General features: G+C 37.4%; 1 protein-coding gene across 2 annotated transcripts; it reads left to right on the top strand.

Annotated features, from left to right (window-relative positions):
- Window positions 1-1,505: 1,505 nt before the first annotated feature.
- On the top strand, window positions 1,506-10,405 carry babam1 (BRISC and BRCA1 A complex member 1). Of its 2 annotated transcripts, none has more exons than XM_072660919.1 (9): window positions 1,506-1,584; window positions 3,777-4,169; window positions 4,733-4,791; window positions 4,889-5,009; window positions 5,173-5,251; window positions 5,369-5,393; window positions 5,501-5,630; window positions 5,730-5,816; window positions 7,249-10,405. In XM_072660919.1, the coding sequence occupies exons 2-9, from the start codon at window positions 3,789-3,791 to the stop codon at window positions 7,447-7,449; spliced, it is 1,083 nt and encodes a 360-aa protein (XP_072517020.1). In that variant the 5' UTR covers window positions 1,506-1,584; window positions 3,777-3,788; the 3' UTR covers window positions 7,450-10,405. The 2 variants fall into 2 exon arrangements, with proteins under 2 accessions (XP_072517020.1, XP_072517021.1); XM_072660920.1 differs by having other exon boundaries at window positions 1,523-1,655.
- The last annotated feature ends 2,675 nt before the right edge of the window (window positions 10,406-13,080 follow it).

The raw sequence follows: 13,080 nt of genomic DNA, 5'->3' as shown, positions 1-13,080 counted from the left end.
ATTGCAAGCAAGAAAAAAATATTATTTTGTACAATTTGTTTATGCAAGCATTTGTACATGTCCACATAGACAGACATGAAGTTATCTCAAAAAGAATTAAATAAACAGTATGTTGTATTAACAACACTTTGCTGTTGTATCTGATCTGTATCTTTGCTGTGCTCAGATGTAGGTCAATTTCTGTTCCCACACTGATGTATAACAATGTATGTGAAACTAATATAAAAACATTAAGTTAGATGTAAGAATTTAATCCATGTTCTTGCATTTTGCGTTCCACCCTGACCCACGCACTTATAGAAATAGAAATAAAATGATATTACGTGACATGATCATTTAAGGTTTAGCATTTGAGTTTAAAATCTGGTAAACTGTTCTTTTATCCAATATTCATCATTTATTGTTTTCTCCATTCTTCAGAGGGTTGCAAATCTAGCATGGAGGCAGAGAAAACGTGGTGGAATTCCACTTTTAAAATGTTCCAGCTGCTGATAAAAGCAGTATAAATATTGTAATATTATTATGCCGATCAAGTCTTTCTACTAAAAGAAGTCCACATAATCAAAGTGAACAGCAAAATAAACAGCAGAAGAGCAGTCTGGTGAACAACTTTTGCAAAGAGCTTTGTTGTATAGTTCTTGTTATTTCAATGTATTTATTTATTTATTTATTTATCTATTTATTTTAAGTTCTGAGTGAACATCTGGTCTGCCTCTGTGCCATTATTCCAGATTGTTGAATAGAGGGAGCGGTTTATTCATTTGAAGGAAAATGTTGTTAACATAAGAGAATAATTTATTACAGTGATGGGTAGGTTTATTTATTTTAGAAAATAGATGGTTAAATTAAGGGAATTATTCATTGAATTGAGGGAATTGGTTGTTGAATTGCAGGAATTATTTGTGATATTGAGGGGAATCATTGATAATTTGAGAAAATTTTATTAAATTATTTAAGTTATAGAACAAATTGTTAAATTGAGGGAATTATTTAATAAATATTAAATTCATTAACAAATTGAGGAAATTATTTTTGAGGGAAGGATTTATTAAACTGAGGGAACTGGTTTATAAACGGATTTATTAAACTGAGGGAACGGATTGTTAAATTGAGGAAACCGTTTATTAAATCAGAGGAATATTTTATGTATCTAAATATTATTGGTATATCTTGATACTTAAGGGGCTGTAGAAATTTGAAGGTACAGTCCAAAACATCTGACAATTTTGTTCCTGTAAAATATAGCCAGCTAGCTAGACTAAAACAGGGAGCAGAAATGAAAGGCTATGTCTGTTGTAATACAGCGTAATATAGAGGAGAAGCATTAACTGTGTTAATGTGTTAACTGTGGCAGGGAGGGGCAGAATGGCTGGTTGACACTAACCTTGACATTAGATTAATGTGTTCAGCAGGTTTTTGGGAATTGAGATTAGGAGTTGATGATGGCTGTATATCGCTGGACCCGTAGATGGCGCGACTGCTCCTGCCTGCGCTCCCAGCCTCCAGTGAAGTAGACTCGAATGAGGAAGTGTTGAGGAACAGTAGCTGCTCTTCTCTGAAGCCAGCTGTGATTTAAAGCTTTAGGTAAACTGTGGAATTGAATATATCCTTGGGTTGACGCTGTGGGACGGAATTGGGCCTTTCTACCTCGTGCTGTACGTTATGGAAACCCTTTCTGGCTGCTCGTATCACAGTAATGTTGCTCCAGGCTATTGAGTTTAGCAGACTGATGCTAATTAGTTAGCCGGTGTAAACAACTGCCTTTGTACAAATAACTGCATTAAGCAGATAGGATTTCGGGGTCATTTGGTTTCTTAAAGCTTTGTACCTTTATTATTTAATTGATTGTCATACTTGTTGTCCTATTTGCTCTAAAACGATGTTTCAGAATACTTAGCTAGCCGGTTCATGTCCATCCAGCTTGAGGTGTGTTGCTTTTCTCGTTGACAGCCTGTGACCGTCCTGTCAGTGACAGTCCTGGAGTGGAGAATCTGTCGTTTAACCACATGTTTGGTTCTTCACAGCATGTTTAGGGCAGTAGACAGTGCTGGATGTGTTGTCTTTTTGTGTTTTGGTGATTTATAGAGGAGGGAAGAGCCCTAAAGCTTTCTGAAGTTTAAGTCTTCTTATACGGGTGCATGGGCACCTCTGGCCAATTTACATATCGCTGTTATCCAATGAAAATCATGTATCATCATATTGTTCTTTATGGTTTGAGCCCTATAGCGGCTCTGTACACTGTGTGAAGAATTCTGGATAAAGAAATCAATAGAAATTTGCTAAATTACTTGGAATAGACTCTCATTTTACATTGACTTCCATTCAAAGTGAAGACTATTTTATACCTCTTCCTTTACCTCTCTTCTGTAAAGTCACCATTGTGGAGATGCATGGTTTTCATTGGACAACGATGATATTCTGCTGAAGTAAAAATAAGTGGTTGGTGTTGCGCAACAGATAACACCACTACCTGCCAGTGAGCTACTACACCATGTGGGAGACTGGGCTTTGATTCCCGGTCTGGTGACAATACTTCAATCACTACATTAATATATGTTAATCAAATATAAAGTAACAGTGCATTAATGTTTGCTTTCATTTAAAATAATAATAATAATAATAATAATAATACATAATATGATACAGATACCTCACCATCTGGGACAAAAAATTATTACTTTACTAACGTAAACTATAACAAATGAACACAGATATAAATGATTTAACTTCTGTTCATTGGTCACTAAAATAAATAACTGCTGGACCTCGGCACAGTGTTGTCTGGGCTCTGGACTTTTATTCTGAAATTCAAAACCTGTGAGACTAAAGAGGAGCTCACAGGCTTTGAATTTCAGAATAAAAGTCCAGAGCCCAGACAACACTATGCCGAGGTCCAGCAGTTATTTATTTTAGTGACCAATGAACAGAAGTGTGAGACTAAAGAGGAGCTCACAACTTGCAGCTTCTGGGGTCTCCTTATATGGAAGTCGAGCTGTATAACTCGCTGATAGTTGATGACAGGATGCTGGTTAGATAGAAGGAGTCTTGCTGTTTGCTATGATGTCTGTAGGTCACTCTGCTCCTGGGTTATGAAGTCTAGAATACCGGCAGTGCGAGAATCGGGTCTGTGAACGGATCGGTCTTTGAAACAGACTTATGATCTGATACCTGATCCAGCTAATTTTGTTAGTATTGAGACCGAAATCCAATGTATCGGTGCATCCCTATGTAAAACAATTTAATTCCAAGTAATTTTTGGATCATTTCTTGTTTTTTTTTGATGAAATGTAAAGACAAAACTGTCAGATGTGTATGAAAAACAGCCAAATATGGTAAAGCAAAGTTTATGCACGGCTGCGACTATATACTGATATATATTAACTTAAAAAAAAAAATAGAACAACAACAATTTGAGTACTAAAGAAGTTCCTTTTTGAACTGGCTGTTGAAGTACAGCTAGTGTTTATTAGCATGAGAATCAGCGTTTGCTGTTACTTAGGAGTCAAAAAAAAAATGCTAAAGCATAATTGTGAAATGTGTGACTAACAGCAAAGTAGCCTGGGTCCTGAACCAACACCACAGCCCAAAACAGCAATTCATTTTGAATGTGAAACCTCAGTAAGGACAATCTGATTTCCTTTTTCCACAGACAGGACTTTAATAAAGATAACTATCTTTTGGAAATACTTAAAGTACTAACATCAGTATTTTTGCTAGTGTTTGTGAAAAATGTAACCTGCTTGTAGCAGCTCTTAACATCATCTGCATGTGACCAGTGATTCGGCACTATGGAGACTTCAGATCCAGGCCCAGCAGATGGAGAGGAGCGACCTAGGACCCGATCAAACCCTGAGGGAGCAGAGGACAGACGCAGCAGTAATGGCAGTTTAACCAGCACTCCACCACCCCAGCCTGCGGTGGGCAGTCGAGTAGAGGGCGAGGGAGAGGCCTCTAGTACTGACGGTGCTCCGAGTTCCACATCCACCATCACCACAACTGTCCCTGCTCCTGCTGCGGCCGCCGTGGCCACAACTACAGCCAGCGTAGCCGCTCCGGTGTCTGCTGCCAAAGACAGGCCCAAAGCCACCCCGCCCACTGTGCCACCCCAGATCCCTCCACCTGCAGAGCTTCAGATACGAGTGCCTAGAGTCAACTGCCCTGAAAAAGTGGTAAGTCAAACTGACTAATTGGACAGGATCTTTTACTTTTAGGTATAAAAAAAACTATACAAATAACCCCACGTTATGTCAACCCCATGAACTGAGATGTTGGTAAATATGGTTATTTCCTGTGGGACAGGCCCTGTTTTTACTCGTTCCTCTTGTATAGGAACTAAATAAAGCACTTGCAGTCTCTGTGGACTTAATTAAGTCAGTAATTATCTAAAGTATCTAAAATAAAATCAGAAGACTTCAAATGACTTAAGTCATGTGGCCTGTGTGCAGAAGCAAAGGTATGGATACCTATGTTATGAATGTGTACCATACTAATTCTTAAGTTGTGAGGTAAATTGTATGGACACACACCCATCTGTAACATATCAGAATGTACCCAATAATATTACGGATGTCCTGTGGCAACAAACCTTCATACCATATGCCTATACTATATGTGAAAAAGTATCTTAATAGTTCTCAAGACTGACGAGTAGTCTGTAAAGCACTTAAGAGCTCAGTGAATTATTTTGATTAGAGGTAGTGTGGTGATTGAGTTCATTATATCTCTCAATCAGATCATCTGTTTGGATTTATCAGAGGAGATGTCTCTACAGAAGCTGGAATCCTTCAATGGGTAATATGTTTTAGCCTGGTTTAAGTGCATTTCTTTGCAAAGTCTTGTGGCTCCAGTTTAAATATGCTTATCTAACCACTGTGTTACTCATCTTCAGATCCAAGACAAATGCCCTCAACATTTCCCAGAAGATGATTGAGATGTTTGTGAGAACGAAGCATAAAATAGACAAAAGACACGAGTTTGCCTTGGTGGTGGTCAATGATGATGCCTTATGGGTGAGTATTCTGACATGGTTTGCATCTACCTAGAAGAATTGGATACTGACTGTGTGGGTTAGGTGCTTTAGTAAAACACAGGTGATGTGTAAAATAATAGAAACCCCACATTGTCCGTTTGGTCTGGTATATAGGTGATCTTGTTTTTGCGCCTGTTGTACAGTTGTCAGGCTTCACCTCTGACCCACGGGAGTTATGCAGCTGTTTGTATGACCTGGAAACGAATGTCTGTGAATCCTTCAGTATCCTTTTTGGTGCCTGTAATGCTCAGAATTATTGTATTTATAGCTCCACTGGAGAATAGATGGAAGATCTGTCAGCTAACCATAAACCATTAATCCCTTAACATTTGAATCTAGACCTGGAAGATCTTCTCAATGTAATGTAAGTTTATTTTATGAAATATGACCTTCATAAAGAATGCACTATGAGCCTGGTTTTGGGTCCTTTAACAACAATGTTATTACATGATCGAAAACTTCTGCTTCTAGTCTCCAGAAAATTGAGCTTCCTCTGATGGACAATGTTCAGACGATTCCGCCTCCCTTTGTGGTTCGTACTCTTCTCATCTACAGTCGCCATGCAGGCCAGCTACAGTTCAACCCGTCAGATGCTGTCAGCGTGAGTAAACATGACTCGTGCCTTTACTAGATTTTTAAGCCTTGAAGTTGCCATGAACTCTTTGGCTTACTTCTAGCTGTTCCTGTTCTCTTTCTCCAGAAAATGTTGCGTTCTCCTTATTTCTTCTTCGATGTCATTTACCTTCATAATGGAACAGATGAGCACGTGGATGACAACAGCTGGAGGGTACTTTTATTTCTGATATTTCTGCATTATGCACTTGACCTGCTAAATATTCACTGTGAATATCTGACCTCAGATCAGTTTAGATTGAGTCTTTAGAAGATTGTTCAGTGCCTCATTAAATGCTGATTCTGCATACATATGTTTAAATACACACATTACAGAAGGCACAGTAGTAAAATATAGACATATCAAACACAAAAAGTAAGGATGTCCCGATCTGAAACAGTGACTTGGACTTGAGGTCGATCTGGGCATTTTTGATGGACTTGTGATCCTTGGTTTTTGTTGGAGCAGAATGCCTTCTGGTGCCCTCTAGGTGTCATTAACAGACATATTCTTAGCTGCTGCCTCGAGGAACTCGAAAACTACCCTAAACCTTATTAAAGTGAATAAAACAAAAAAGAGCTTGATTTGAACTGATTTCTGAGTGTAATGTTAAGGCTGAAGTTGTCCTCTTACTCAAACTTTCTGTTCAGCCTTAAATGATGCAGCATTTACCTTCTTCTGTTGAAATGTACACAATAACAGCTGCACTATTTAAGGTGGAATGGAAAATTAGAATTGGAAGCCTTGTTTTGGCTGCTAATTGGTAATGTTACCACACTTATCAGTTCAAATAAAGCTCTTTTTTGTTTTGTACACCAAAACTTCAGATTATTTCAGCTTAGCTCAGCTCAGAGCCTTGTTGTAAATGTTACACAGCAACAACAAATAGTACACAGAACAGCAGTTAAAAGTATTTGTTAGTTAATATGTCACAAAATAATGATTTAAACCACTTCTACTTAAACCACTGCTGTTTTATGCTGTTTTATGCTTTAATGCACAAACGCTAGAAAAGCTAATCACTGCTCATTGAGTCTTGGTCAGGGCTGACTTGAAAAGAAGATTTTTCTCCCCAGTTAAATAAATCACCACACTAGAAAACAATTTTTACACATAAGTAATCGATAATCAGCTATCAGTTTAAAATGTGTTCCACATTATACAAATACACACACACACAGTGATTTGACTGTAGTTTTTTTTAAAGGAACTAAGTGCTGAATGGTCAGGCTGAAGTCAGACTGGATTATGAAATATTAAACATACTATAAAGGTTAAAACAGTAATTTAAAAAGTTGCTACCAAACAAAATTAACTAGTTACATAATTCGTTCACTAAAAATGCAGTGTTTTACAAGTGTTACTTAACAGCATGTATTATCCTTACTTAAGTTGTGGGACTTTTCATTTGTAGGATTTAAAAATCCAAACCCAAACTAAAGGTTTGCCCAAAGCTAAAGGAATTTTTTAACCAGTGTATTACAATGCATTGGTGCATTTTTACACCCATAATAAGCACTAAAATGTAAAATATGTTCAGTTTTTGGTTCAGAGTTCTGAGTTACAGTGTTTATCTTCATACTCTGACTCCATGTTCTCTGTGCAGGATATTTATGCATCGTTCTCTAATTTGGACTCTAAAGGGATGTGCTACCGCTTCGAAGTGTCGCTGTGCAGCCCTGCCATCGAGCTCTACAACTGCATGGCTAAACTCCTCTGCCACCCACTGCAGAGGCCCTTCCAAAGTCATGCCTCCTACAGCCTGCTAGAGGGCGATGATCCACAAGAGATTGAGGCCACAGTTTAGAGTACATACTCAGATGTCCTGGTTCTGGAGTAGCACTGTCCTGCAGATTTGGGGGAGGGGGGGGTCATGCTCTAAAGTACCTAACCAATTATTAAAAATTAGCAAGCACTTCTTTAGTTGGTTTGTGTGTTTGGAGCTGGAAAATATGCTAAAATGTTCAGAGCATGGATACTCCAGGACCAGTGTTGACACTGCTGTACAGCCATACTCATGGGGCCCGGACAAGAAGGTAGGGCTAAGTCTTGCCAGTGTGATGTTCCTTTCTGTCCCCCTTGGGTCACCTCTTGAATGAAAGCAGAGGAAGCTGAAGAGAAACCTATTCATGAGAGAGGTCATTTGAAGGAAAGGATCTTTGCCTGTGGACTGCTACAGACTTTTTTCACCAAATTCACCTTCATACTACTTTTGTCTGTCCACTTGTTTCTGTGTCTTCTGTTGTTTTAATTGTTCTTTAGTTAATGAAACAAACTTAATCAGTTTTTAGTGAAACACGTGACTCTCAAAAGAAGCCAATAGAATGAGGTGAAGTAAGGTAAGCAAACCTGATCCCAAAAGTGAGTGCTCAACATTTTTTAGACAGTAATTCACTTTGGTCTGAAGCTATCAGGCTAACTAAGAAGTCCTACTTTGTGAAATCCCCCCAGGTGTTTATAAAGGTCAAACAAAAGATCAAGAAGCACACTGTATTTCATACCTAGTTGTATATTTTTGTTACCTAATGACTTCTCACAGCTAGTGGTCAGTCAGTGAATATAGACAGATTGTCTGTTCTACTAGAATGAACTAAATGTTGCTGTGGCCTGAATGTTGTTTTACTCTGTTGAATATTCTTTGCTTTAATTCGATAACGGGGGTTAAAGCCTGAAAAGCCGCCTTCTGACAGTTTCTATCAAGCACTGTGTCCCAGTGCTCTTTTGGGATTATTTCGGTCCTCCTTGTTCATTGTAGTATTGACATAACCTCAGCATATCCTCTTTCATCACAGAATCAGAAGAGCAATTCAGGTGGAGAAAAAGACAAAATAATAAATAAAATAAAAAAAGAAAATGATGTGTCCTCTCAATGTGATGGGTAGGTGTCCCAGATGGACAGTATCCTTGTTATCTCTGGCTTAAAACATACCATTAACTTTCACTTTAAACAAATCCTTTCTAACAAAAGATTAACGGTCTGTATTTGCACTCCTGATAAAAGCACCTTCCACTTTTAAAATGAAAGTGCTGCAAAGAACCTATATTATATATAGTTAAAACTGTGCAGTGGGTCTCCTGCACTAAAGTTAAAAACAAAAAAAAAAACTGCCCTGAAAAAATAATGTCAAAAAAAAAGGTTTGAACCCTTGCAGAGAATAAACATCTAAGCTGGTTAAGTGGGGTTTGATGGATTAGCTCATTGTCTACAAGCATGATCAACCTGACCAAGCTAAACAACCATCATGACCAAGCTTGTTGATCAGCTTCACCAAGCTGATCGACCCGTGTGACCATGCTGCATGACCGAGCATGGCCGAAATCAAATGCAACACAACTATGCTGGTCAGGAGCTGCTTAACTAGCTAACTTGCCATCATAGGGTATGTTTTTGTGATGACCAGCTTTTCAACCACCTTGACGATCAAAGATCAGCTTAGACCACCCGAAACCAGCTACCAGCAACAGCTGGTCTTCAGCTGGATTTCTGCTGCAGGTTGCACCTTTTGCAAAATAACTTTTACATAATTATGTCAACTTAGATGATTCTTCTTGGACATGGAATTTGATGCTTAACGGACTATCCAATGAAATGGAACGTAAAGGGGTTCTTTTATGGAATTGCACAAAAAAGCCCTTGTTGAACCCTTGTTGTGTAGTAGTAGTTGTCGTCACAAGTTAAATTAACTCAATTTTGAATACATGTACATTAAAGAATTTGGGGGACACTCTTATTTGTACACATGTAGACAAATGTAGTGTTACAGAGACATGCCCAAGAAACCCTAGTCTTCTATGGGAAGGGCAATGATGGTTACTCACTACACATACTACATTTCCCATGGACTCAATTATATAAAAGAAAATATTTTTTACACATGACCACCTTCTCAAACTTTTTTTTTTTAGATTGAGGTTCTGTGTTTGTTTGCAGATGACCAATGCATGCAACATATAAGTGTACATTTTTCTTAAATGAATAACATAACTGATTTTTACTAGTAATATTTGCACAAAAGACATTTTAAATGTTTTCACCATGTTCTGATCATGTTCCAATAATTATACTGCAACCTTTTAAGGAGGGGGTTACAAAAAACAAATGCTATATTTTCACTGTACACCCACGAGTACATTGTTGTCTGTAATCAAATTGTCCCTAGAACAGTAGTTTGCTGGAAGGGTTTGTGACTGCTTTTGAACGTTTTGTAATGTGCTACCTGCATGTACACAACATCTCAGCTTTGAAGTTGCATCCTGCCATTTAACCCTGCCAAAAGCATGGATCTCCACATAATTGTCGGAAGAGATTTTATAGTTTCATTGATCCTGGCTATAATTTCCTTATTGTAATAATCATTAGCCTCTTCCCCATCTGCAACCTCCCCTTTTCTCAGAAGTACAGCTGGGCTGGCCCATAACGAGATCACGAAGTCTACAGAGTTTCTTAGAAAAGGGACTGCAAGGTTGCCCTACTGCTGTTCTGTAAAATCAAAGCTGACCTCTTCCCACATAAGCTTCGTACACAATGGGATGTGTGTAAACATGGTGAACGTGGCTCTCTGACCTAGTTCGCCTATTTACATCCTGTTATTTCCTCAGCTAGTATAGGGTACATGGCCTAAACATGGTATGCATCATTAAAATTTCATTAACTGGAACTGCGATCACTGATAAAGTATTTATTTAGTTTACTTAGTTTATTTATTTTATGAATGGACAATAAGATTGCTATATGCAAAAGACTGATTTGGTCCCCCTCTGGGTCAAGTGACACATTTTGTTGGTTTTGTTCAAAGAAACATATGAATAAATATAATATAAATATAAAGAAAATCGACACATTGTACAGCAATTCCTGTTTATTTCATATGTTTTTTTTTATTATTTAAAAATAGATTTAGAATATGCAGAAGAAGTGTGACTCAGTAGAAGCACTTCTCCAAATCAGTGTTAATGAGCTAAACCCCAATCTTAACAAACTGAATCAATGTTAATGAACTGAAGCAATGTTAAGGAACTGACTCAAAGTTACTCAAAGCACTGGACCAGTTTTTACCAAGTGAATCAGTGTCAAAGAACTGAACCAATGTAAACGTCAATAAATCAATAACTGTTTGTGAAACTGTGCCCTATTCACTTCTACTATCTCCAACCTGCAAAAATTCTAGCTCACTATATAGAGCACTATTATAGGAAACAGAATTCCACAAGGTCGTGAACGATTCTGAGCACCTTGCTAAGCATGCAAGCTCATTGCTGTGTGAAGGCAGATTATGTAGCATAAACAAAATATATTAAAGTTATAATTTATTATATAAAATAAATTAATCTTCAAACCAAACAACATAATGAATGAGGGTATTCCATGTCCAATAGGGTTCACCACTACAAAATTGCAGAACCCTAAAGTAGTGCACTATATAGTGAATAGGACAGTTTCAGACAGAGTTCAAAATTAGAAACCTGAACCAGTGTAAAGGAATTTAATAGTAAAGAACTGAATCAATGAAACTGAAGCACTGATATACTGAATGAATAATTATTAATGACCTGAACGACATTTTTGCACCATGTAAATTAGATTTAGAAGGTGCAGAATGTGCAGAATCCTCTGTGTAGGATGTGAACTTATTTCCACATAGCAAATCATGTAATTGGACCAAGGCTACCCAAACCTTTTGCATGAAACAAATTGAAATGAATGAAAATGACTGTCAACCACTTTATTAGATCACCTGAAAATGCTAACTGCCAAGAAAAATATGAGTTCTTAACACCCAGAAAGCTTTTTCACAGGTCCACCTTCCTGTTTTTGCCTTAAAATTAATTTGTGATCTTTACTCACTTTCTGTCATTTTAAAATGCTCCCATAAATTACACTTTCCTGCTGAGGACAGATTGGAGAAAAGACAATAGGCTGCAGGAAAACCCCTGGCTTTCGTTATTTTCCCTTTTCACACCCCTCCCTGACAGGAGGGCCAGCTCTGAACGTCATCGCTGCAAACAAGAATGCAGAGGATCAACTGCCTCCTGCACTGTTGGGAATATTTGTTATTCAGGCCTTCAAAAAGGTCACCATTGTTGTGCCTGTTAACTCTATCGATAGGAAATTGAATGGAGATGGCTTGTTTTGGTCACCTGCGTTCATGCACCGCATTTGATCCAGGAAGAAATATAGTAAAGCCTAAGGTTTAATATTTGTTCTAAAGTTACCCTTCTCGACAGCATCAGGATCAGGTTGGACAAAGGTCATATTCTAGGAGAAAAACATCGAAAGCTTGAGCAAATGCAATGGTCGCGACACAAACACTATATATATGTACGATCTGAATGTCAATGAACTGAATGAAAGTTGGTGAAATGAATTAGTGTTAATGAACTGAAACATCAAGTAAATTAATGTAATGATTAAATTAAAAATAATAAATTAATTAATTAAAAAATTAATGTAACTGAATTAACATTCCATAAATGAACCAGTGTTAATTAACTGAATCAATCTTAAGGATCTGAATCAGCGCAAGAAACAGAACCAGTGTTAACAAACCAAATCAATGTTAAGAATCTAAATCAAAGCTAATGAACTGAATCACTGTTAAGAAACTAAACCAATCTTAAGAAACTGAATCAATGTTAAGAAACTGAACCAGTGTACGGAACTGAACCAATCTTAGTAAACTAAATCAGTCTTAGGCTATTGAACCAAAGTAATGAACTGAATCACTGTTAAGGAACTAAACCAATCTTAAGAAACTGAACCAATGTAATGAACTGAACCAATCTTAAGAAACTGAAACAATATTAAGGATCTAAATCAATCTAATTAACTGAACCAATGTACTGAGTTAGCGATTAGAAACAGGACCAACATTAACAAACCAAATCAATGTTAAGAAACTTCAAAGTTAATGAACTTAACCAATGTTAAGGAACAAAAGCATTGTTAAGGAACTAAACTAATCTTAAGCAACTGAGACAATATTAAGGACCTAAATCAATCTAAAGAACTGAACCAATCTTAATGATCTGAATCAATGTAATGAACTGAACCAATCTTAATGATCTGAATGAATCTAATGAACTGAACCAATCTTAAGAAAGTAACTAATGTTTAAAAACAAAAACACTGAACCAATGGAAACTCAATGAAAATTAAGGACTTTAAGAAACTAAAGCCATGTTAATGGGCCGAATGAATGTTGAGCTGAGATACTGTTAATCTTTAAAGTGTGGTGTTCTATCGCTTCACTAGTTTTAACTCTTGTTCAGAATGTCAGCTGTGTTGTGATGATAAGGAACGATGCTGAGGGAGGGTGTCCTTCTCCACCCAGTGTGAAGTACACGTAACCTCTAGAGACGTGCTCGGAGGAGGGTCAGGAAAGAGCTGCTTTGCAGGATGTGTGTGCCAGCATATATAAGCACCACATTGATGCACAAC

The sequence above is a fragment of the Salminus brasiliensis genome, chromosome 17 (assembly GCF_030463535.1).
Source record: "Salminus brasiliensis chromosome 17, fSalBra1.hap2, whole genome shotgun sequence".
NCBI classification, from domain to species: Eukaryota; Metazoa; Chordata; class Actinopteri; order Characiformes; family Bryconidae; genus Salminus; species Salminus brasiliensis.
Note: the sequence above shows the minus strand (reverse complement) of the source record. Positions and strands in the feature narration are given on the sequence as shown.

Coding starts and splice junctions, on each gene's coding strand:
- babam1 (XM_072660919.1), top strand. CDS start 3,789: ATGGAGACTTCAGATCCAGGCCCAGCAGATGGAGAGGAGCGACCTAGG. Junction 4,170..4,732: donor TCAACTGCCCTGAAAAAGTG/GTAAGTCAAACT, acceptor TCTCTCAATCAG/ATCATCTGTTTGGATTTATC. Junction 5,394..5,500: donor GAAGATCTTCTCAATGTAAT/GTAAGTTTATTT, acceptor TTCTGCTTCTAG/TCTCCAGAAAATTGAGCTTC.